General features: G+C 41.8%; 1 protein-coding gene across 3 annotated transcripts in view; it reads left to right on the top strand.

Moving 5' to 3' along the window:
* The window catches only part of SCFD2 (sec1 family domain containing 2), a 223,923-nt gene that overhangs the window by 112,921 nt on the left and 88,494 nt on the right, over window positions 1-22,508 (top strand). For all 3 annotated transcript variants that reach the window (XM_087875321.1, XM_087875322.1, XM_087875320.1), the window contains exon 6: window positions 22,320-22,465. In XM_087875321.1, the coding sequence (XP_087731447.1) occupies window positions 22,320-22,465 (146 nt within the window). The remainder of the gene's footprint in view (window positions 1-22,319; window positions 22,466-22,508) is intronic.

The raw sequence follows: 22,508 nt of genomic DNA, 5'->3' as shown, positions 1-22,508 counted from the left end.
GGCCTGGAGTTGACGTTTATTATTTTGTATTTTGGTCCCCGTGTTGTTCTCTTGGTTTTGTTTTTTATGAGGTTATTTTAATCTGGGCTGTCTGTTTGATCCTGCCTTGAACAGCTGGTTGGATTAGAAGGCCTCCAAAGTCCTTTCCAACCCTACGATTTATTGTTTTTAACTGTTGTTATGTTTTTTTTTTATAGTTTCGTATGCTGCCCAGAGTCCAGTAGAGTTGGGTGGCCAATAATTAAAGAGTTGCAGCTGCAAGGTAGCGTTTTGAAAAATACTGATGCAAGTTAGAGTAGAATTTTAAGTCCTCTTCTCTGTACCCTGTTTCCCCCCAAAATAAGACATCCCCTGATAATAAGCCCAATCGGGCTTTTGAGCGCATGGTAATAAGGCCAAGTGCTTATTTCAGGGTTCAAAAAAAATATATAAGACAGGGTCTTATTTTCAGGGAAACACAGTATCTGTAGGTAAAGAGGTAGGTAAAATGCATGTATGGGTAAAAAATGGATTAGTTTATCATACCAAACTTTCTGAACACAAACCATTTCAGATTTTGAAACAGCTGCTTTTTTAAAAAAAATATTATTTATTAAATTTCCGGACGGAACAATTAAATCAATAGAACAACTTGCCTCCAGAAGTTGTGAATGCTCCAACACCGGAAGTTTTTAAGAAGAGATTGGATTACCATTTGTTTGAAATGATATAGGGTTTCCTGCCTAAACAGGGGGTTGGACTAGAAGACCTCCGAAGTCCCTTCCAACTCTGTTAATTCTATTCTAAATTTATTGGCCGCCCATCTGATTACATTTTGCATCCGTAGCAACTGCCTCAATCATTTCGGAAGTGCTTTGAGCAAATGCAGTTTTTCTTTTTAGTGCTACCAAAAGGATTGTGCAATTGTCATTTGATCTACTCAAATCATGTTTACGATGGCCCATTTCCACATGCGTTGAACAAACTCGTTGTGCACTGCTCTAGGCCTTAGTAGTTCATGATCTCTGACTCACGTTTTGTGTACTTCGCAAAATCCCTTTAGGATGATTACAGTAAGAGGATCTCTCTCCAGTGTTGGTGGTAAAAATATGCAAGCATTCAATTCCACTCAATTTTTTTAAATAATCTTTATTTACATTTCATTTAAAAAGAAAGGACAAACAACATAAAATGACAAACATAACAGTACAACAATAAATATACAAACTTCCATATAGTACCCTAGTAAACACGTATTCGGTACTATAACTCTAAATTATATTCCGGAGAAGGCAGAACATCTTACATCTCTTAATGCATCACTTAGGTCTATCCGACCACACTTATATAGTATATATTTCCCTTCCAATACCAGTCCTCATCTAATGTGGGTTATAAATTCCTCTTTTCTAACCATTTATAGAATTCCACTCAAATTTGAACCAGGGGTGGGCAACTGTGGCCCTTTTACAACCTGTGGACTTCAACTCCCAGAATTCCTGAGACAGACAACCTGTGGACTCTGTCTCAGGAATTCTGGGAGTTGAAGTCCACAGGTTGTAAAAGGGCCACAGTTGCCCACCCCTGATGTAGATGGTTCTTTTAGGCACCAGTGTTATCATCAATTCCCTGGGTCTCTGAAGTCCACCCACGGGTCAATATCTAAGATGCCTTTGAATAATAGGACTTTCAAAGAGACAGGACACTCAAAAACAAGCACAATAAAATCGAAAAGACAAAACCTCAGAGTTACAAAAATGCCCCCCCAAAACCACTAAAATTCTGCAAAATTTCGATTGGGAAAGAAATAGAAATAGAAACCCTAACCAAGGATGTTCCGTGCATTGTTGTTTTGTTTTGCGAATCATCTATGATGCTTTGGGAGTGGGGTGGGGGGGAGAAAGTAAGAATAAAGATAGGTGGGTGTGTTTGTGTGTGGGTGTGGGTATGAGAGAGAGAGAGAGAGAGAGAGACAGACAGATGTCAGCGTCCCAGCACTGACATAGAAAAGGGAGGAGAAGCCTGAACTTTTGCCTGCTAAATCCCTTTGAAGATTCGGTCTCCTCGGAGATGGGGAGGGGGGAGACATTCCTGTGATCTGACGAAGAAGGAATCAGGAAAGTGACTTGGAAGATAGCCAATGAGAAGCAGAGAATTGGGGATCGGAAAGGGAGGGATTGGGGGGCAAAGGTCAGTACTGACCGCGAAAGAGTCAGGATCAGATTGCTGTGCTCGAATAAAGAGAAAATTTCCTTAAAGATCGGCAGTTTGGAAATTCATTTATTTTGAGATAGTGTCGAAACCCGACAACAGACAGACAGACCAGAGGGAGACACACACAGAGAGAGACCGAGAAAGAGAGAGTGAATGAGAGTACGAATATGAGTAGGGCGCCATTAGTCATGGAAGGGTAATGGGAAGGAGATATTGGATTAACCCAGGGTGTAACAAGTTCTACATAAACTGCATTGAGCAACTGAATAAAAGATAGGATGTACTTTTAATTAATGAATAAAACATATTACAAGAGAATCTTCCTTCATCAAAGAATCTCCATTTACCCATCTTTCCATCCTTTTTTTCCCCAGAACTTTCTTCAGGCTGCAAATCGTTAACAAATAAATAGAAATATTTTCTCCCCACCCTGAATAGTGATCAGATGAACAGTGGAATATTCAGTGCAACATCAGGGTCTCTGGTTCTGTTTAAAGGCACAATGTATAGCGTGTGTATGTGTTTTAATCCCAAAGTAAGGCTGTTTTAGGAAAAGGGGGCGGAGGGGGGGGAATAGAAAAATTTCATCTTCAATTTATTTGGACCAATTGAAATAGGACAAAACAATGAGCAGCTTTTGAGTTCTCCAGAATTCTTCAATAGGCAAGAATTCTTAAGTCTTGGCGTACTCGGGTCTTTTCCCGTGTAAGATTGAGGGTATCTTGGCGACGTTTCGACGAGGTCCCACTTGTCATCTTCAGGTTGGTGTCTTCGGCTTCGTGCTTGTGTGAGGAAAGTGTGATCGGAGCTGCCATCTCTCTATAAATACTGGTGGGGAGGTGTGGGGTGCTGGCTTTGTTGCTGTGAGCGGGTCGGTTGCCTGTGTTGTTACATCTTGATTGGTTGATGGAGTTGATGTTTGCAGATTAGTCAGCTGTTTCGTAACATCCTGTGTGGGTGAGGTCCTTGATGTGTGCCCATTAGTCTTTTGTGTTGTAATGACCTGGGTAATGGGCTATGTGTTAACATCCTGAGTTCTAGTGCTGTGATATCCTGAGTTTTTTGATGTAATGTCCTGAGCAGATGGCTGTGATGCCACATCCCGGGCTTTGGTTTGTCTCCGAGTTTGAGGTCTTGCCATGTGTTCATGGCATGTGTCAGTTTGCTTTGTGTGGGGATCGGAGGGGGGTGCAGCAACTGGTGATGCCGCCGTGGTCTGGCTTCTGGATGGTGGTTGTATTTCGTCTATGGGATAGGTTTGGGTTTGAATCTGGTGAGGACGATTGGTGGTGGTGTCATGTGTTATCTTGGGTCCGGTGTTAATCTTTGTGGCTGGGACTCTTCTGTTGACTAGGGCTAGTTTCCAGATGTCCAGGAGGTGGGAGGTATCGTCGCGTTTATTTATGAACACATGGCAAGACCTCAAACTCGGAGCCAAACCAAAGCCCGGGATGTATATATATATCGATTTATATCGATATTGTTTCCTGATTGCTTATTTGTACCCTATGACTATCATTAAGTGTTGTGCCTTATGATTCTTGACGAATGTATCTTTCCTTTTATGTACACTGAGAGCATATGCACCGAAGACAAATTCCTTGTGTGTCCAATCACATTTGGCCAATAAAGAATTCTATTCTGTTCTGTTCTGTTCTATTCTATTCTATTCTATTCTATTCTATTCTATTCTATTCTATTCTATTCTATTCTATTCTATTCTATTCTATTTCTGGGAGTTGAGGTCCACAAGAAATAAAAGCCTACATGTTAGAATCATGTTGAAATCAATATCTTCTGAGACTGAAGCGATTTTTGTTTTCAGAACTAGTCAACTATGACTTCTCCATCCCAAAATATTAGGTGTTGCTTGATATCTGAAATACCTGTCAGTGAGTCATGCATTTAGTCTATATTAAATCCCCCTGCATTAATTCGGCTTCCTTCCAATTTCCAGATTTTTAGAGTGAATATGTGATGGATAATGAGCTATGTAGTAATTCCTTCCCTTGATATCCCTCCTTGATGTGTTAATTCCCATCATTCATGTAACTGATTGTGGTGTCCGGGGTGATGCAGTACAATTAAACCGTCAGAATATAAAACTGGTTTCATTCCCCACGTTAATCTCACTCAATTCAGGGAAATTTGTTTTAACAGACATAGGATAGTAACTATCATCAGTTGATTATCATAGCTTTTTATCCTAGCTTTTTTATCTATTTAATTATATTTAAATAACATAGTTGGAAAGGATCTTAAGGGTCGTCTAGTCCAGAGGTCAGCAACCTGCGGCTCTGGAGCCGCATGTGGCTCTTTCACCCCTCTGCTCCCTGTCACTCAAAATGTGTGACACCCGCCGGCACATGATTTATTGAGCTTTTCAACCCCCGATAGGCCAACCATGGATAAATCCAAGAAAAGAAAAGTTTCAGAAGAAAACAAAATGTTTAATTCAATTACATATGCTAGTTTTGTGGCTGCTCAAGAAATAGTCAGGCATGGGAAGGGTTTTGTGGCTCCCGGTGTTTTCTTTTCTGTGGTGAAACGGGTCCAAATGGCTCTTTGAGTGTTTAAGGTTGCACACTCTTGTTCTAGTCCAAAATCCTGCTCAGGCTGGAAACCCTATACCACTTCAGACAAATGGTTATCCAGTCTCTTCTTAAAAACTTCCACTGTTGGAGCAGTCACAACTTCTGCAGGCAAGTTGTTCCACTGATTAATTGTTCTAGCTGTCAGGAAATCTCTCCTTAGTTCTAGGTTGCTTCTCTCCTTGGTTAGTTTTCATATCATGAAAAATGTCACAAATACATTTCTAAACTGTTGAAGCACACCGTTCCTTGATACTGTTGGAAAAGGAGACAGTTCAGGGATTAAAAGTGATAAGAACAATCCAGACTTCTGCTGGCAGTATTCACCACTGCAGTCACTAGGATGGAGGAAGCATAAATAGGTAATTTAACGAAATGACATGGGATACAGGTATTTAGTTAATATTTATTTATTTTATTAGTCATATTTCTATGCCGCCCACTCTCCGAGGACTCTGGTTGGCTTACACCAAAGACAGTATACTAAATAGCATATTGCCTCCTAACAATCGGGTCCTCATTTTACCCACCTCGGAAGGATGGAAGGTTGAGTCAACCTTGAGCTGGTGAGATTTGATCTGCTGATCTGCTGAACTAGCAGCCAGCTGAAGTAGCTGCAGTACTGCACTCTAACCACTGCGCCACCTCGGCTCTCTAGAAGCAAATTAAACCAATTTGTAATCAGCAAAAGGTAGACCTCAAGGACTCCAAAATTTTGATTGGACGTTTTAGCAAGATATTCCATGCTTAAATCATATGATTTCCAAGTTACTTTGTGATCAGGATGGCAGTAGAATAGGGGTGTCAAAATCGATTTCATTGAGGGCCGCATCAGGGTTGGGTTTGACCTTATGGGAGGCGTGGCCATCTCAACATCATTTGTGTTGGGGGCACCTGTGGTGGCCCGAGTGCTCGGTCAGCGAAAATGGGCTCCCGAGCTCCATTTTCGGCTGCAACGTCCTCCCGCAACCCCCTGCCAGTGAAAACGGAGCTCGGGAGGGCCTCACACAGCCCTCCCGAGCTCCGTTTTCACTGGTAAAGGCACTGCGGGCCGGTCCTTTGCTATTTCCAGGGTAGCTCTGTGGGCCAGATCTAAGCGCCCCGTAGGCCGGATCCGGCCCCCATGCCTTGAGTTTGATACCCCTGCAATAGCAGCTTATAGATGGGCAAGTAAATAGATAGCTGATTGCGAGGGGTATTTATTCAGTTGCAGAGGTCAAATTGGGTATGTTCACCTTAAACAAGGTAAAAATGGTTGTGTATTTGAAAAAGTCACTCAAGTTCTCAATCTTATCACACCCACATAGTGTAGGCGTAGAGCAGTAATCACAGCAACAACTGTGATATTGTTGACAATTAATACCCCACTTAGTTAAAACCTGCCACGTGCAGTTAGAGGCCTTTTCAGGTAATTTCAAGCTCATTTGTCATAAAACCTCCCCTACTGTGCTAATGGCAACAACTGTGTAGAAAAACAGCTAATTGCCTCTACTGGCAATCTGTTTATAATGTATAGAAAAGCGTTCCCTCCTTCCCTTTTCTTAAAAGAAGAAAGAGTTGATGGTTGCTATTTTTTAACACTATATATTTTCAAAATAGAACGATGGGACATTTTGGCTTAAAACAGAGAGGTGAGAAAATAGGAAAGCCCAATCCAACCTGCATAAATAAATCATGGTTTGTAAAGGTGGGAATAGCAATATGTAGACTTATATACCGCTTCACAGTGCTTTATAGCCCTCTGTAAGCGGTTTTTCAGAGTCAGCCTATTGCCCCCAACAATCTGGGTCTTCATTTTTTTTTTTTTTTTTTTTGCTTTAATTTATATGCCGCCTTTCTCCGGAGACTCAGGGCGGCTTATAATGTGCTCAGCAATAGCCTTCATCATTTTGTATATTTATACAAAGTCAGCTTATTGCCCCCACAATCTGGGTCCTCATTTCACCTACCTTTGAAAGGATGGAAGGCTGAGTCAACCTTGAGCTGGTCAGGATCGAACTGGAGTGAGCAGTGAGATAGCCTGCAGTACTGCATTCTAACCACTGCGCCACCACAGCTCTTAGAATGAGAGTTTAGCTTACCTACTCCACTTTCACCTTGCCTCTCCTTCCCATCTCTTTGAAAAACAGCTTGTGTTTTGATTTTACTCATCTCCGACCTGATATCTTCCAGATTTGTTCATGCCCCCTAATCCTACAGTCTTTGTGGCTAAAGACTGGGTAAAGTTGGCTTAGGAAGGAGGCTTCTGATAAGGGTGAGTAAAGTCTTGCTGGCAATTAGGACATCACCAGAGGAAGAGAGACAGTCAGAGTGGAGGGCGGTGGACTTGGATTGCATTACTGTGTCTACCCCACCCATTTATTTTATTTATTTATTTTTATTTATTTTATTTTTTATACCGCCCTTCTCCTGCGGGACTCAGGGCGGTGTACAGCCGAGATAAAACATAGCATATAAAATTTAAAAACAGTTTAAAAAACAATTAAATAATTTCGGCCCAAAATTTCCCTATTGTTGCCCCTGTTAAACACTGGTAAATGTAGAAGTTCTTTGTATTTTTTTTTTTTTTTAAATTTGATTTATATGCCGCCCTTCTCCGGAGACTCAGGGCGGCTTACAGTGCGTTAAGCAATAGCCTTCATCCTTTTTGTATATTTATACAAAGTCAGCTTCTTTCTTCCTTCCTTCCTTCCTTCCTTCCTTCCTTCCTTCCTTCCTTCCTTCCTTCCTTCTCTTTCTTTCTTTTTTTAAAATTTGATTTATATGCCGCCCTTCTCCGGAGACTCAGGGCGGCTTACAGTGCGTTAAGCAATAGCCTTCATACTTTTGTATATTTATACAAAGTCAGCTTATTGCCCCCACAAACTGGGTCCTCATTTCACCTACCTTAGAAAGGATGGAAGGCTGAGTCAACCTTGAGCCTTGGAGAGATTTGAACCAGCAGAAATTGCAGGCAGCTGTGTTAATAACAGGGTGCACTAAACCACTGTACTATCAAGGCTCTTTTTGCAGTTTGAATCTCAAATATATGGGATAAGAAACTGGTGTCGTAGCTTTGTGTTCTCTGTGCTTTGATTTCCCAAAAAGTACCACGAGGGATCACGATCTATGTGGGAATTAAAAGGAAGAAGTAAGGTTATTTATTTTATCACACTAAGGAAGTTTAATCATTGCATTTTGTTTTTATTTGTCATAAACTTTATTCATTCCTGTCGTCTCAGAATTGCAGGATTTATGTCCAGGCAGCGGAGATCACAATTTGTATTATGGGAGAAGAGATTTTATGGGATAAGCTCACAAAAGAAATACAAAAGAAAGACGATACTGATTACTATTTAGTATGGCAAAGATGGTACAGCTGGCTGGAGGAAAATAGGAATATAAAGATAATTTTCGACTATTCAATAGAAATGCATAGAAGTAAACAAGGAGTCAATTATATATATATACATATATAACCATGTAAACATGTGAATGTAGATATAGATACAAATAGAAATATGAAAATAACCCACCGTTGTAGTAACTTCTAAGAGTCAGTCATTGGACTGAATTGATGTTTGTCCGTTTTGTATGTTGTTTTAATGTATTTATGTTGGTTTGTTTTTTTTATTATTAATAAAAATATTTTTTTTAAAAAAAAAGAAATGTTAGTATGATCATCTCATACTAACTCCCAACTAACTAACTAACTAACTAACTAACTAACTAACTTACTTACTTACTTACTTACTTATTTATTTATTGGTTCGATTTATATGCCGCCCTTCTCCGGAGACTCAGGGCTTTCGCCCCCCCCCCCCCAAGCGGTGTTCTATTTTATACAAAGTCATCTTATTGCCCCCACAATCCGGGTCCTCATTTTACCTACCTCGGAAGGATGGAAGGCTGAGTCAACCTTGAGCCTGGTGAGATTTGAACTTGCAGTAATTGCAGGCAGCTGGTGCTACTTAACAGCACTTTAGTCTGCTGCGCCACCAAGGCTCTTAGCTTTGCTTTGCTGATGAACTCTGGGAGTTGAAGTCCACAAGTCTTAAAGTTGCCAAGGTTGGAGACCCCTGCCCGAGAGGACCCAAGAACTGTCTACCCAGCTCTGTTCTGCAGCAGCTGAAATTTCAGCATACCCTTCAAGGGTAGCCCCACGTAGAGGGCATTGCAGTAGTCCAGACATGAGATGACCAGGGCTTGAGTGACTGAATGCAAGGACTCCTAATCCAGGAAAGGACACAATTGGCACACAACACAAAGTTGTACAAAGGTTCTCCTAGCCATGACTGCTACCTGCTCATCGAGCAGGAGTTGGCTCACTTGGCTCACCGGGATGGAGATGTCAACTTGAGTCTCATCAACATACTTATGGCACCTCATTCCCTGGTGACAGATTATATCAAAAGGTGATCACATAACCCCGGGACTCTACAGTAGTCATAAATATGAGTCAGTCGCCAATTGTCTGTATTGTGATCATGTGACCATGGAGACACTGAAATGGTCCTCAGTGTGAAAAACAGTCATAAGTCACTTTTTTCAGTGCTGTTGTAATTTCAGTCACTAAATGAACTGTTATAAGTTGAAGACTACCTGTAATACACCATCTTTCCCCTCCCACCCCTCCCAAATTTCTTCAGCAAAGCCATCTCCTTTTCTTCAGGGACATTCGGTCTGCTAATTGAGACTTCTCCAAAAACCTTAAATTGAATTCTTGAAACCTGCCAAAGCAAATGCAAAAATAAGTGCTGACCCAGCTTGCACAGTAATAGAGATTCAAGATAAGCCTACGGTCCACAATCTTGGATCTGTTCATTGCTAGCTTGGAGGCTTCTCACTAATTAAAATAAGTCATAGCTTCGAACTTTGGGAGCCAGCTGAGTTGGCTCCCAAGATGAAGTCTGGAATTCCTGATGGGTTTTGGGAAATTCAGAACAATGCCTTACCACCACCACCACCCCCGATGCAGGGTCCTGATTGATTTTTAACAGATTAACCAGAGTTGGAAGGGATCTTGTAGGTCATCTAGGCCAAGCAGGAGACCCTACACCATTTCTGACAGATGGCAGCCCAGTCTCTTCTTGAAAGCTTCCAGGGATGAAGCTCCTACAATGTCTGAAGGCAACTTCTGTTCCCTTGGTTGATTGTGCTCACTGTCAAAAAATTCCTTCTTATTTCCAGATTGAATCTCTCCTTGATCAGTTTCCATCCATTATTCCTTCTCTGGCCTTCAGGGGCTTTCGAAAATAGCTTGACCCCCTCCTCCTCTCTGCAGCAGCCCCTCAAATATTGGAAGACGGCTATCATGTTTCCCCCTGGTCCTTCTCTTCATTAGACTAGCCATGCCCAGTTCCTGCAACCGTTCATTGTATGTGTTAAGGATATTGTTGTTGTGTTACCAACCATCAGAGTGTAGAGCACAGAGAAACGTTGCTGAGAGCAATGAATAAGAGATGCGCAAACTGGTTTATCAAAAGTTTACTTTATAGTGAAAAAACAATCTCATCGTCTTTAAATCAATCCAAGTCTTTGCCAGTTAAATCAGTCCAGTAATACAAAGAATCTTCTTACCACACAAACAGTAGTTGGTTAGAATAACAAACTCACTCTGGTTCACAAACCACGATGGTAGCAGATCCATCCAACCGATGATAGCACAATGGTAGCAACTCCACACACTATGGTAGCTTATCATCAACTGAATACGTTACAGTACCTTTCTTAAATACGTTCACAACTAATTACAGCATGACTCAGCATTACAATGAATAGAACATTTTTTTCTATTTCTAGAAATAGATTGAGAAGCACCACAGTCAACAACCCAACAATCCTGGTTAACATCAATAGTTGAACTGGATATAGCTAAATTACAACCCTTCTTGGGTCTAGTATTGTCCCTAACAGACATTTTCTTATTCTTACAATACTTAGCTATATGCCCTTTAGCCCCACAAGCAATGAAACAGCAGTAAAACTTTAAAATCACACAATACATATTCATATTAAAGTCACAGAACACATATATTGCCTGGACAACTTGTTAGGCTCAAACTATATCCTAACAGTATGTTTTAGCCTCCGGTCCCTTAATCATCTTGGTTGCTCTTCTCTGCACTTTTTCTAGAGTCTCCACATCTTTTTTTATAGGGTGGTGATCAGAATTGGATGCAGTATTCTAGGTGTGGTCTTACTAAGGCTTTATAGAGTGGTGTTAGTACCTCACTTGATCTTGATTTTATCCTACATGTTTTGTATATGGACTGGTTGATTATGTTCCTTTTTTATTATTATTATTATTATAAACAAAACTTTATTATTAAAAAAAAACATTTAAAGCATACAAGTTTCTCTCAATCAAGAAACAAATTTACATATACGGTGCATAAACTTCACCTATTGACTGATTTCCATTATTCTATATACCTATATTATGTGTATTATATGTACATATATACAAACATACAGTAAGATATTTCATATTCTATCCCTCTGACAGTGCTGTTTTTGTTCTATTAATTTCTTCTAAATTCATCTCTACCCATTTCCTTTCCTCTGGTTTATCCATTGGTACCATCTATTCCATATTGCATAATATTTAGAGTCCTCCTTATCCTGTAACTCTAAAGTTAGTTTGTCCATTTCTGCGCATGTATATATTTTTTGTGTTAGTTCCTGGTCAGTCGGCAGTTGATCGCTTTTCCAAAATTGTGCTAGTGCTAATCTTGCCGCCATGATTATATGAAGTATTAGATATTTTATGTCATTTCGAATGTTCTTTTTTAATCATGCCTAATAGAAAAATCTCAGGTTCTAATTCAATTTCATAATCTGTTATTTCTCTTATCCATATCCTTACCTTGTTCCAATATTTCTTAATTACCGGGCAGAGCCACCAAGCATGGTAGAAGGTTCCCTGTGTTTTTCTGCACTTCCAACAGTGTTTATGTTCCATCGGGCCAGTGTGGCTGAATGCAGAATAGAAAGCAACAGGACCTGCAAAGAAGGTCTCTGCTGTGGGACTGCATTTAAGCATCTCTCTTTTTTTGCATGATACTTGATCACTGAAGTTAGCGCCGTCAAAAGAATGGAACAGTCTACCTATCACTTGCATTTTGTTTTTTACAAATGTACACTAGAGGGCAGTAGAGCAGTGCTTGCCTTTTAAAAAACAATATACATCTTTGTAAGGTTATGAGAGCTTGGCAGAGAATTTGAGAACTATGCACGCATCTTTCATCCCTGCTTTAAAAGATATTCATTTTGTAGGGGTTTCAACTCCCAGATAAGCTATTTTCTGTGGCTTCCTAGTTCTGGATCTGATGGCAGGCTCTGAGCAGACAAGAACTTAGCTTTTGATTTACGCTTATAAATGCCTGCAGATCTGGTGATTTTCCCTGCAGTCAACGGTACGTTGTGGAAGGTAGAAAGGATAGCAGAGCTAATGGGTTTGCTTCTGCCCCTTCACCAGGGGTGAAATCCAGCAGGTTCTGACAGGTTCTGGAGAACCGGTAGCAGAAATTTTGAGTAGTTCAGAGAACCAGCAAATACCACTTCTGAGTGGGGTGGGAATGGAGACTTTGCAGTATCCTTCCCCCAGGAATGGGGAGGGAATGGGGATTTTGGAATATCCTTCCCCTGGAGTGGGGAGGGAATGGAGATTTTGCAGTATCCTTCCACTGGAGTCAGATGGGAATGGAGATTTTGCAGTATCCTTCCCCTGGAGTGGGGTGGGAATGGAGATTTTGCAGTATCCTTCCCCTGGAGTGGGGTGGGAATGGAGATTTTGCAGTATCCTTCCCCTGGAGTGGGGAGGGAATGGAGATTTTGCAGTATCCTTCCACTGGAGTTGGGTGGGAATGGAGTATCCTTCCAGTGGAGTCGGGTGGGAATGGAGATTTTGCAGTATCCTTCCCCTGGAGTGGGGAGGGAATGGATATTTTGCAGTATCCTTCCCCTGGAGTGGGGAGGGAATGGAGATTTTGCAATATCCTTCCCCCCAGGAATGGGGTGGGAATGAAGGTTTTGCTGTATCCTTCCCCTGCCACGCCCACCAAGCCACGCCCACAGAACCGGTAGTAAAAACAATTTGGATTTCACCACTGCCCTTCACCCTTTGATTTTAGTATGAACCAAGATCTACGGAATCTGACTTAAAAGATAGAATTCATCCCTGGCTCATCCAAAGATTCAGTTTTGAAAACAGCATAAAGCATTTCTGTCCCCAGTTAATCAGCCTCCCCTTCTCACGGTCTAAATGTGGAGAAGTAACAGTGCGGTGCTACAAAATATGGATTATAAAGAAATGACATAGTTTAAGAAGAATGTAGTCCAAGTAAATGCAGGGCGTGCTGTCACATTTGAAAGAAGATAGATACCTACATTGCTACCCCTTAATATGCAGAGAAAGTGGTTCCTACACTCTAGAATTATAGAATTCTTTATTGGCCAAGTGTGATTGGACACACAAGGAATTTGTCTTGGTGAATACGCTCTCGGAGTACATAAAAGAAAAGATGCATTCGTCAAGAATCATAAGGTACAACACTTAATGATAGTCATATGGAAACAGTCAATATAAATCTTAAGGATACCAGCAACAAAGTTACAGTCATACAGTCATAAATCGGAGGAGATGGGTGATAGGAAGATGAGAAGATTAATAGTAGCGCAGACTTAGTGAATAGTTTGACAGTGTTGAGGGAATTATTTGTTTAGCAGAGTGATGGCGTTCGGGAAAAAACTGTCCTTGTGTCTAGTTGTTCTGGTGTGCAGTGCTCTATAGTGTCGTTTTGAGGGTAGGAGTTGAAACAGTTTATGTCCAGAATGCAAGGGGTCTGTAATTATTTTCACAGCCCTCTTTTTGGCTCGTGCAGTAGACAGGTCCTCAATGGAAGGCAGGTTGGCAGCCATTGTTTTTTCTGCAGTTCTAATTATCCTCTGAAGTCTGTGTCTTGTCTTGTTGGGTTGCAGAACCAAACCAGACAGTTATTAACTGTCAATAAATTAAGACAATAACTTGTCTTAATTTTGATATTACCAATGAGTATGTTGTGAGGATCGGTATTGTTTCAAGTGTGCAGGGAATGGAGAAATGGGTATGCTTGATGGGAAATGAATTTTGAGAGAATCCTGCGCCATTCAGACTTTGATATGTTCTATATTTGTATCTCTTATAAAGCCCTGGAAACCACCGAGACTCCAGAGAGAAACCGAAAAGAATTAAGAGTTCTGAATTATTTATCTTCAAATAGCAGAGTAAAAACACGCGTATTCAACCATAGCAACATTTAAACAACAGCAGAATTTGTAATTCAGGTTTTTTTTTTTAAAAAAAAAAGAAATTTGTCTATTTTCAGTAAAACTGTCAAATAATCCTGCCCAAATCTGGTGCATATTCGGGGGTAAAGGATTTCTAGAAATAGTTCCAAGGTTTTTCTGGCAGGCCATTTAGAGAAATGTTTTTGCTTTTGTTTCATCTAATTGGAACATGTGACTAAGCTGAACAATTTTATTAGGTTATTGTTTATACATCTCCTTCGTTTTCCATGAAAATACTCTAAAGTGGTGAGTTTTAACCTGATGTAACCACAGGAACCAAAGAAATAAGAGACGCTACTGAATGTTTATTGCTCCTAAGTTGGTGAGTTGAGTAAGAGCACTAAGCAGACGTTGGAAATAGTGCAGAGGAAAGCAACAAAGATGATTAGGGACCTGGAGGCTAAAACGTATGAAGAACGGTTGCAGGAACTGGGCATGGCTAGTCTAGTGAAGGGAAGGACCAGGGGTGACATGATAGCAGTATTACAATATTTGAGTACCTGCCACAAAGAAGAGGATATCAACCTATTTTTCAAGGCACCTGAAGGCCAGACAAGGAATAATGGATGGCAACTGAACAAGGAGAGATTCAACCTGGAAATAAGGAGAAATTTTCTGACAGTGAGGGCAATCGACCAGTGGAACAGAAGTTGCCTTCAGAAGTTGTGGGAGCTTCATCACTGGAGGTTTTCAAGAAGAGACTGGACTGCCCTTTGTCAGAAATGGTGTAAGGCAGTGATGGCTAACCTTTTTGCCATCGCGTGCCAAAAGCGAGGGGAACGTGGGTGGGTCACGCGTGTGCGTGCCGACACCCATAATTCTATGCGCCCTGTCCCCCACACACATGTGCACGTGACCACCCCCCATGCTCCCCCCGTTTTTGGCACGTGATGGCACAGTGGGTCCGGTAGACCCGTTTTTCACTCTCCCCAGGCTCCAGAGCCTTTCTAGGAGCCTGGGGAGGGCAAAAACGACCTTCCCCACTCCCCTGGAGGCCCTCCGGAGGCTGGAAATGGCCTGTTTGCCGACTGGTGGACCCAGAAGGCCTGAAAATCAGCGAGCCGGACCTGAGCTTGTGTGCCCACCGATATGGCTCCGTGTGCCACCTGTGGCACGCGTGCCATAGGTTCGCTATCATGGGTGTAAGGTCTCCTGCTTGGGTGGGAGGTTGGACTAGATGTCCTACAAGGTCTCTTCCAACTCTGTTAATGTATTAGGTTTTTTTGCTACTGCTGCACACTGCTAGCTCATGTTTAAGTGATCGTACAGCTTTGGACAGTCCTCTGTGATCATGATGAGCCAGACTTTTACCTCCCCAGTACCAGTAAAAATATACCAAATAGAACCAGGTGCCTATGTGGAGGCCAGTGTCCCTATCACTGGAAGGCTGCCAATCCATTCTCCCCATGCATCAACTTGAATTGACTGGAGAGCACAATCCAACATTCCAACAAACATGCCCATCTTCCGAAATCTGTCCATTCTTGTCCAAACAAAAATCAGCCTATTTTTGACTGATCTTCCGTAGTACCCAATGCATTTGACTCCTCTCCTCCACCCCAATCATCTTTTTGAGAGAAAAAATAAGATAACTTTTTAGTGTTAGAGATTTGCATTGCAATTAGGGTGACGTTAGAGTTAACTTCCTTGAGGTCTGTAGTAGAGTTTTTATGCTTAATCGTAGATGTAGAATCATATTATCAATGGAGACGCTTTCAGGATAATTTTTAAGTTTTCATTTATTTTTTTTTTTAAATTGGGATTAGAGTGAAACCAATGTTAGGTTTCAGATTTTTGGAGCTCTGTGGATCCTTATGTATACCGTAAATGAGCGATACTTTGTGGTCATTTTTAAAATAGTGATAATCTTTGGGCTGGTTATATAGGGAATTTCTGATGGAATAAATATTGGGATTAAAACATGTTTTGGATTTATTGGGTTCTGCTTCCTTGATTTTTATTGTTAAATATCATGAAACTATTCATTTGGGGAATTAGTTTTTATGCCTATTGGTAGGATAAAACCCAAAGGTGCTTTTTCTAAAAGGCAACTGGACTTCCTTGGGTTTTTTTTCTTTGAAAACTTTTCGCTCCTCATCCAAGAAGTTTCTTCAGTTCTAGAACTGCAGTATATCCATCCATAGCATACAGATGTATTAGAATAATTCCAGAAAATCAGGATCAACCGACCCATTGTGACCCCATGGGCAACGTTCCTCCAGGCCTTCCTGTCCTCTACCATCCTCTGGAATCCATTTAAGTTCACGCCGACTGCTTCAGTGACTCCATCCAGCCACCTCATTCTCTGCCGTCCCCTTTTTCTTTTGCCCTCCATCATTCCCAGCATGAGGCTCTTCTCCAGTGAGTCCTTCCTTCTCATTAGCTGGCCAAAGTATTTGAGTTTCATCTTCAGGATCTGGCCTTCTAAAGAGCAGTCAGGGTTGATCTCCTCTAGGACCGACCGGTTGAGCAGTCCAAGGGACTCGCGGGAGTCTTCTCCAGCACCAGAATTCAAAGGCCTCAATTCTTTGGCGCTCAGCCTTCCTTATGGTCCAACTTTCACAGCCATACATTGCAACTGGGAAAACCATAGCCTTGACTATACGTACTTTTGTTGGTAGGGTGATATCTCTGCTTTTTTGAATGCTGTCTAGATTTGCCATAGCTTTCCTCCCCAGGAGCAAGCATCTTTTAATTTTTTGGCTGCAGTCCCCATCTGCTGTGATCTTGGAGCCCAGGAAAATAAAATCTGTCACTACCACCATTTCTTCCCCATCTATTTGCCAGGAATTGAGAGGGCCGGATGCCACAATCTTAGTTTTCTTAATGTTGAGTTTCAAGCCAACTTTTGCACTCATGTATGTATGTATGTATGTATGTATGTATGTATGTATGTATCAACAAGAGACTGATTTTATATTTACACAACCCACAGGTTGCAGTGATAGTGAATTTATTCCTTCTTGAAAAGAGCATTTTCAACTCAGCTCTCCAAAGTAAAAAAAAATAACAGGAGAGAGTTATGGCATCTATAAAAGTTCAAATAAACACTTATATAGCATTGTTACGAAGAGACCAGAAATGTTCTGACTTTGTTTTCCAAGGCTCGTTCAAACTAGCCGAAGCCGCCTCCTGCTGTTCCTGTTGCTGAATGGAAGCAGTTCTGTTTTTGTCCTGATAAATGATTCAGTAGATTGCCAAGGTCCTGGGCAGTCTGAACATTTTAGTCTTCTTAGTTTAAAAAATGTCATGAGTTAGAACTAATGGCAGAAATTTATCCCCACGCGGCGCTATTTTAACACTTCCTCCTCCTCATCCTGCAGTTGCTATATAAATACTTGGGTGGTTGGTATGGCGACAGGAGAAGTGATGATACTCAACAAAATGGCAGCCCAACCACTGGTTACTGGCCCTTTTTAAAAACATACCGGTGAATACACTTTAATTATCTGTACTGTGTTGGATTTTATTTATTTATTTATTTATTTATTTATTTATTTATTTATTTATTTATTTATTTATTTATTTATTTATTTATTTATTTATTTATTTATTATTCGAATTTCTATACCGCCCTTCTCCTTTCGGACTCAGGGCGGTGAACAGCCAAAATAAAAACATTTATACATAAGTACGATTAAAAATAGATTTAAAATAATTAAATTTGGCCCATAGTTTAAAATTATCAATTTAAAATCCATATCAAAATTTAAAACCAACCATAAAATCAAGAGAGACCGGTTAACTGAAAGAGATGAGTTTTTAGGGCCCGACGAAAGGTCCGGAGGTCGGAGATCACTCGTATCTCTGGGGGTAGATTGTTCCAAAGGGTAGGTGCCACCACAGAGAAGGCTCTCCTCCTGGGGGTCGCCAGCCGGCATTGTCTAGCCAACGGGACCCTGAGGAGGCCCTCTCTGTGGGAGCGAACTGGCCGGTGGGAGGCTATTGGTGGCAGAAGGCGGTCCCGTAAGTACTCTGGCCCTAAGCCATGGAGCGCTTTAAAGGTGATCACCAACACCTTGAAGCGCACCCGGAAGTCCACCAGAAGCCAATGCAACTCGCGCAGGAGAGGAGTCACATGGGAGCGCCCAGTCGCTCCCATAATCCCCCACGCGGCTGCATTCTGCACCAGTTGGAGCCTCCGGGTGTACCCCAAGGGGAGCCCCATGTAGAGAGCGTTACAATAGTCCAGACGAGAAGTGACGAGTGCTTGAGTGACTGTGCGTAGGGAGTCCCGATCCAGAAAGGGGCGCAACTGGCGTATCAGGCGAACCTGATAAAAAGCCCCCCTGGCCACGGCCATCATATGCCCTTCTAAGGACAGCCGTGCGTCCAGGAGGACGCCCAAGTTGCGGGCCCCTTCCGTGGGGGCCAATGATTCGCCCCCAATAACCAGCAATGGGCGTCAGCTGGCTATACCGGGACGCCGGCAGCCACAGCCACTCGGTCTTGGAAGGGTTGAGTCGAAGCCTGTTTCTCCCCATCCAGACCCCCATTTTCTTAGTGGTTGGCAAGATCTGCACTCTGTACTCTGTTTCTGAATTGAAAGTGGGAATGGTGGACTAGAGCAGCAGTCACCAACTGGTGGTCGGTGGACCACTGGTGGTCCGTGAGAAAATTTTGGTGGGTCCGCAGAAAAATTATTTGCATTTTCTATATTGCACTAAATCAAGGGTCCTCAAACTACGGCCTCTGGGCTGGATACATGCAATGAACGTTTGTGTTGCTGCAGAGAGTCTCCCCCTTTGGGGTCTTTTTGTGTGGGTCGGAGGGGGGCAGAAATTCCGACTTGGGGTCTGTTTCAGCCTCCTGGTGAGGGGCTTTGGGTGAAGGCTGGAAGGAAGCGTCACTGGTGGCAAAACCGGAGGGCCTCTTTCCAGTGGGACTGCATCATGGCCTGGAACTGGCCGACCATCTCAGGCCGCTGAGCCTCCTCCTTGATGTTAGCTGTCCATTTTAGATCTTGCATATGGTAGAACCTAGAAATTTGAAGGTCTCTACTGTTGATACTGTGCTGTCTAGTATTGTAAGAGGTGGAAGTATGGAAGGGTTTCTCCTAAAGTCTACCACCGTTTCTACGGTTTTGAGTGTGTTCTGTTCCAGATTGTTCCGGTCGCCCCACGAAGCTAGTTGTTCAACCTCCCCGTCTGTAGATTATCAATGAACCCATCTTGATACTTTTCTAATCAAATCCATAATTATTATTTTTTTAATTTGATTTATATGCCGCCCTTCTCCGAAGACTCAGGGCAGCTTACAATGTGCTCAGCAATAGCCTTCATCCTTTTGTATATTTATACAAAGTCAGCTTATTGCCCCCACAAACTGGGTCCTCATTTCACCTACCTTAGAAAGGATGGAAGGCTGAGTCAACCTTGAGCCTTGGCGAGATTCGAACCCTGCAGTAATTGCAGGCAGCTGGTCTTAATAACCAGCTTAATAACAGGGTGCCTTAAACCCCTGTACTACCAAGGCTCTTTCTTGCAACAAAGCTGGCTCTTCCCTACTGATATGAGCAGGATGCACCAAACTTTGCTTCAGCCTCTTTCCTAATCTTCCTTCTCCCCACCCCACTTCCTATGAAAAACAGAGACTTACATATAAAATCTCCAGCCACACTAAATGCTGTATGGAAAACCATGAGGTTCCATCACTATAATGCCATGCTACCACCTCAGCTTTCCATGGAAATTTAGATGGGGAAAAAAAAAAACATTCAAAATGTGTCTAGGCAGCCAGGGAGCTTTCCTAGCATAACAACTCATGTTTTAATTGTGGTTCATTTTACAAAACAGCCAATGTTTTTGGCCAGTTGGAGGGGACACTGATTGGCTCACTTTATTCACTGACTGACGTAAGGTTCTGAGTTCATGTTCTGCCCCAGCTATGGACCCCAAAGAACGCAGCGCACACAAAGCCTGTTCCAACTGCCAGTTGCATTATATTAACACACTCTGATGCTACTGAGTTACACATTCTACATTAAGTTTCACTGTAAGTGTCAAGTTATCAAGCCTGAGCACATAGTTTCATAGCGAAGCACAGGCATCCAGCTAGTTTTGTATAAAGAAGAAGGACATATATATATATATATGTTTTCTCAGGTTTTCGCAGGTGTTTGTATGTAGGTCTTTGGTTATTCGGGTCTTTGCTCCTGGAAGCACGAAGCCGAGAACACCAGCCTGAAGATGACGAATGAGACTTCGTCGAAACGTCGCCAAGACACTTCCAATTTTACGTGGGAGAAGACCCGAATAACCAAAGACCTATATATATATGTTCTATAGTCTTAATTGATTGATACAAAGAAGCCTCGGAACTTGCAATAACTATGGTTTTCAGAAAATAACATTAGAATTGTCATGAAAGCCAGTACAATCCTTGAATCTGTGTTACCTTTTCAAAATTGTTTCGGCTTCAAGTAAAAGGCCTTTCTAATGTTCTTTCGAAACTCAAAACCTTTCATTCCTGCTCTGTGAAAATTCAGTTTCAAGGCATGGGGAGTCGTAATAGGGTTCATGTTTTTTGAACCTTGCTCTTAAAAACATAACGTTGCAGGCTACTTCAGATACGTCCTGGTGTCTTTGCAAAATTACCAGCAATGACTAATCAGTTATCTTATTTCTTAAGTGCAATTCAATGGGGCAGGTTTTAAAGCCCTAAAAAAGAGACCTGTAAATACATCGGCAAGTAAGAATTGAAGCCAAGCTCTGGCACGGGAAAGCCATGCTTTTAGCGTTTGTAAATCTCATGAGATTTTGCACAGATCCCCTTTCACCAAATTGGTGTGTCTACTTACGAGACCGCCTTCTGCCACCAATAGCCTCCCACCGGCCAGTACGCTCGCACAGAGTGGGCCTCCTCAGGGTGCCGTCCGCCAGACAATGTCGGCTGACGACCCCCAGGGGGAGAGCCTTCTCTGTGGCGGCGCCCACCCTCTGGAACAACCTCCCCCCGGAGATAAGTACAATAACAGACCTCCGGATTTTTCGTCGGGCCCTGAAAACCCATTTATTTCAACTAGCGGGGCTGGCTTGAGTTAATTTTAAATTGATTTTAAATTGGGTTATTTTAATTTACGGCCAATAATATTTAATTATTTTAAATTGTTTTTAAATTTTGTATGTATTGTTTTTTATTCTGGCTGTTCACCGCCCTGAGTCCTATTCTGGAGAAGGGCGGTATAGAAATTTAAATAATAAATAAATAAATAAGTTGCACTTCTCATTGCAATATATGCTCTAGTCTAATACACCTATTCAAAGCAAAATACTTTGGTCATTCTTACTTTGTGGGAAAATTCATTAACCAACCAGTAGTGGGTTTCAAATTTTTTTACTACCGGTTCTGTGGGCGTGGCTTGGTGGGCGTGGCATGGCTTGGTGGGCGTGGCAGGGGAAGGTTACTGCAAAATCCCCATTTCCTCCTGATCAGCTGGGAATTGGGAGGCAGAAAATTCTGACTGGCAGGGCCAGTCAGAATTTTTACTACTGGTTCTCTGAACTGCAGGTTCGAATCTTACCAGGCTCAAGATTGACTCAGCCTTCCATCCTTTCTAAGGTAGGTTAAATGAGGACCCAGTTTGTGGGGGCAATAAGATGACTTTGTATAAAAATATACAAAAAATATGAAGGCTATTGCTTAACGCATTGTAAGCCGCCCTGAGTCTCCGGAGAAGGACGGCATATAAATCAAATTTTAAAAAAAAAACTACTCAAAATTTCTGCTACCGGTTCTCCAGAACTGGTCAAAACCTGCTGAAACCCCACCTCTGTAACCAACACATATTTAACTATATGTTCAGCTATCTGGGTAGGTTTTTTTAAAAAAAAAAAAATCAGTGGCAGATGCAAAAATGAGACAGAAAGACCTTATGAATATTTGTGTGACAGTTTTATAAACTGGAGTATAAAGAAAACCAAAATGCCTTTTGTGTAAAAACTCATCATGTCTCGTATAACTAGATTTCGATTTATTTTATTTTATTTGTAGCTGAATAACATAAACTGGTGAGTCTTTAAAAACTCTAGACTAAGTTAAGAGAGTTGTTTTTATCCTCTCCTGTAACATATCAAATGTGGCGTTCAAATTGATTGCTTTTTTTTTTTTTTTACGGCATTTGGCAAGTTTGCCAGACCCCAGCAGGAGAACAAAGAAAACCTCAAGTTGTAGGAACGTGCCAGCCTTAAACAATTTTCCCCGCTAACTCATCTTCCCTTGTTTCAGGTTGTGAGTCTTCCACCAAGGTTACATTTCAAAAAGCCACGGCTGCAGTGAATGAGATCTTTAAGAGCCTAAGGGATGTTACGCGAGCTCGGACCCACATGAAACAGTTTAATTCTGTACATATCCCTGGAAGCCACAGCCAACAGGCAAGTTGACATGTGTTTTTCTAATCAGTTTTCATCTCTTTCA

The sequence above is a fragment of the Pantherophis guttatus genome, chromosome 8 (assembly GCF_059756535.1).
Source record: "Pantherophis guttatus breed Tessera chromosome 8, ASM5975653v1, whole genome shotgun sequence".
Taxonomy (NCBI): domain Eukaryota; kingdom Metazoa; phylum Chordata; class Lepidosauria; order Squamata; family Colubridae; genus Pantherophis; species Pantherophis guttatus.
This window is presented reverse-complemented; position numbering and strand designations above follow the sequence as displayed.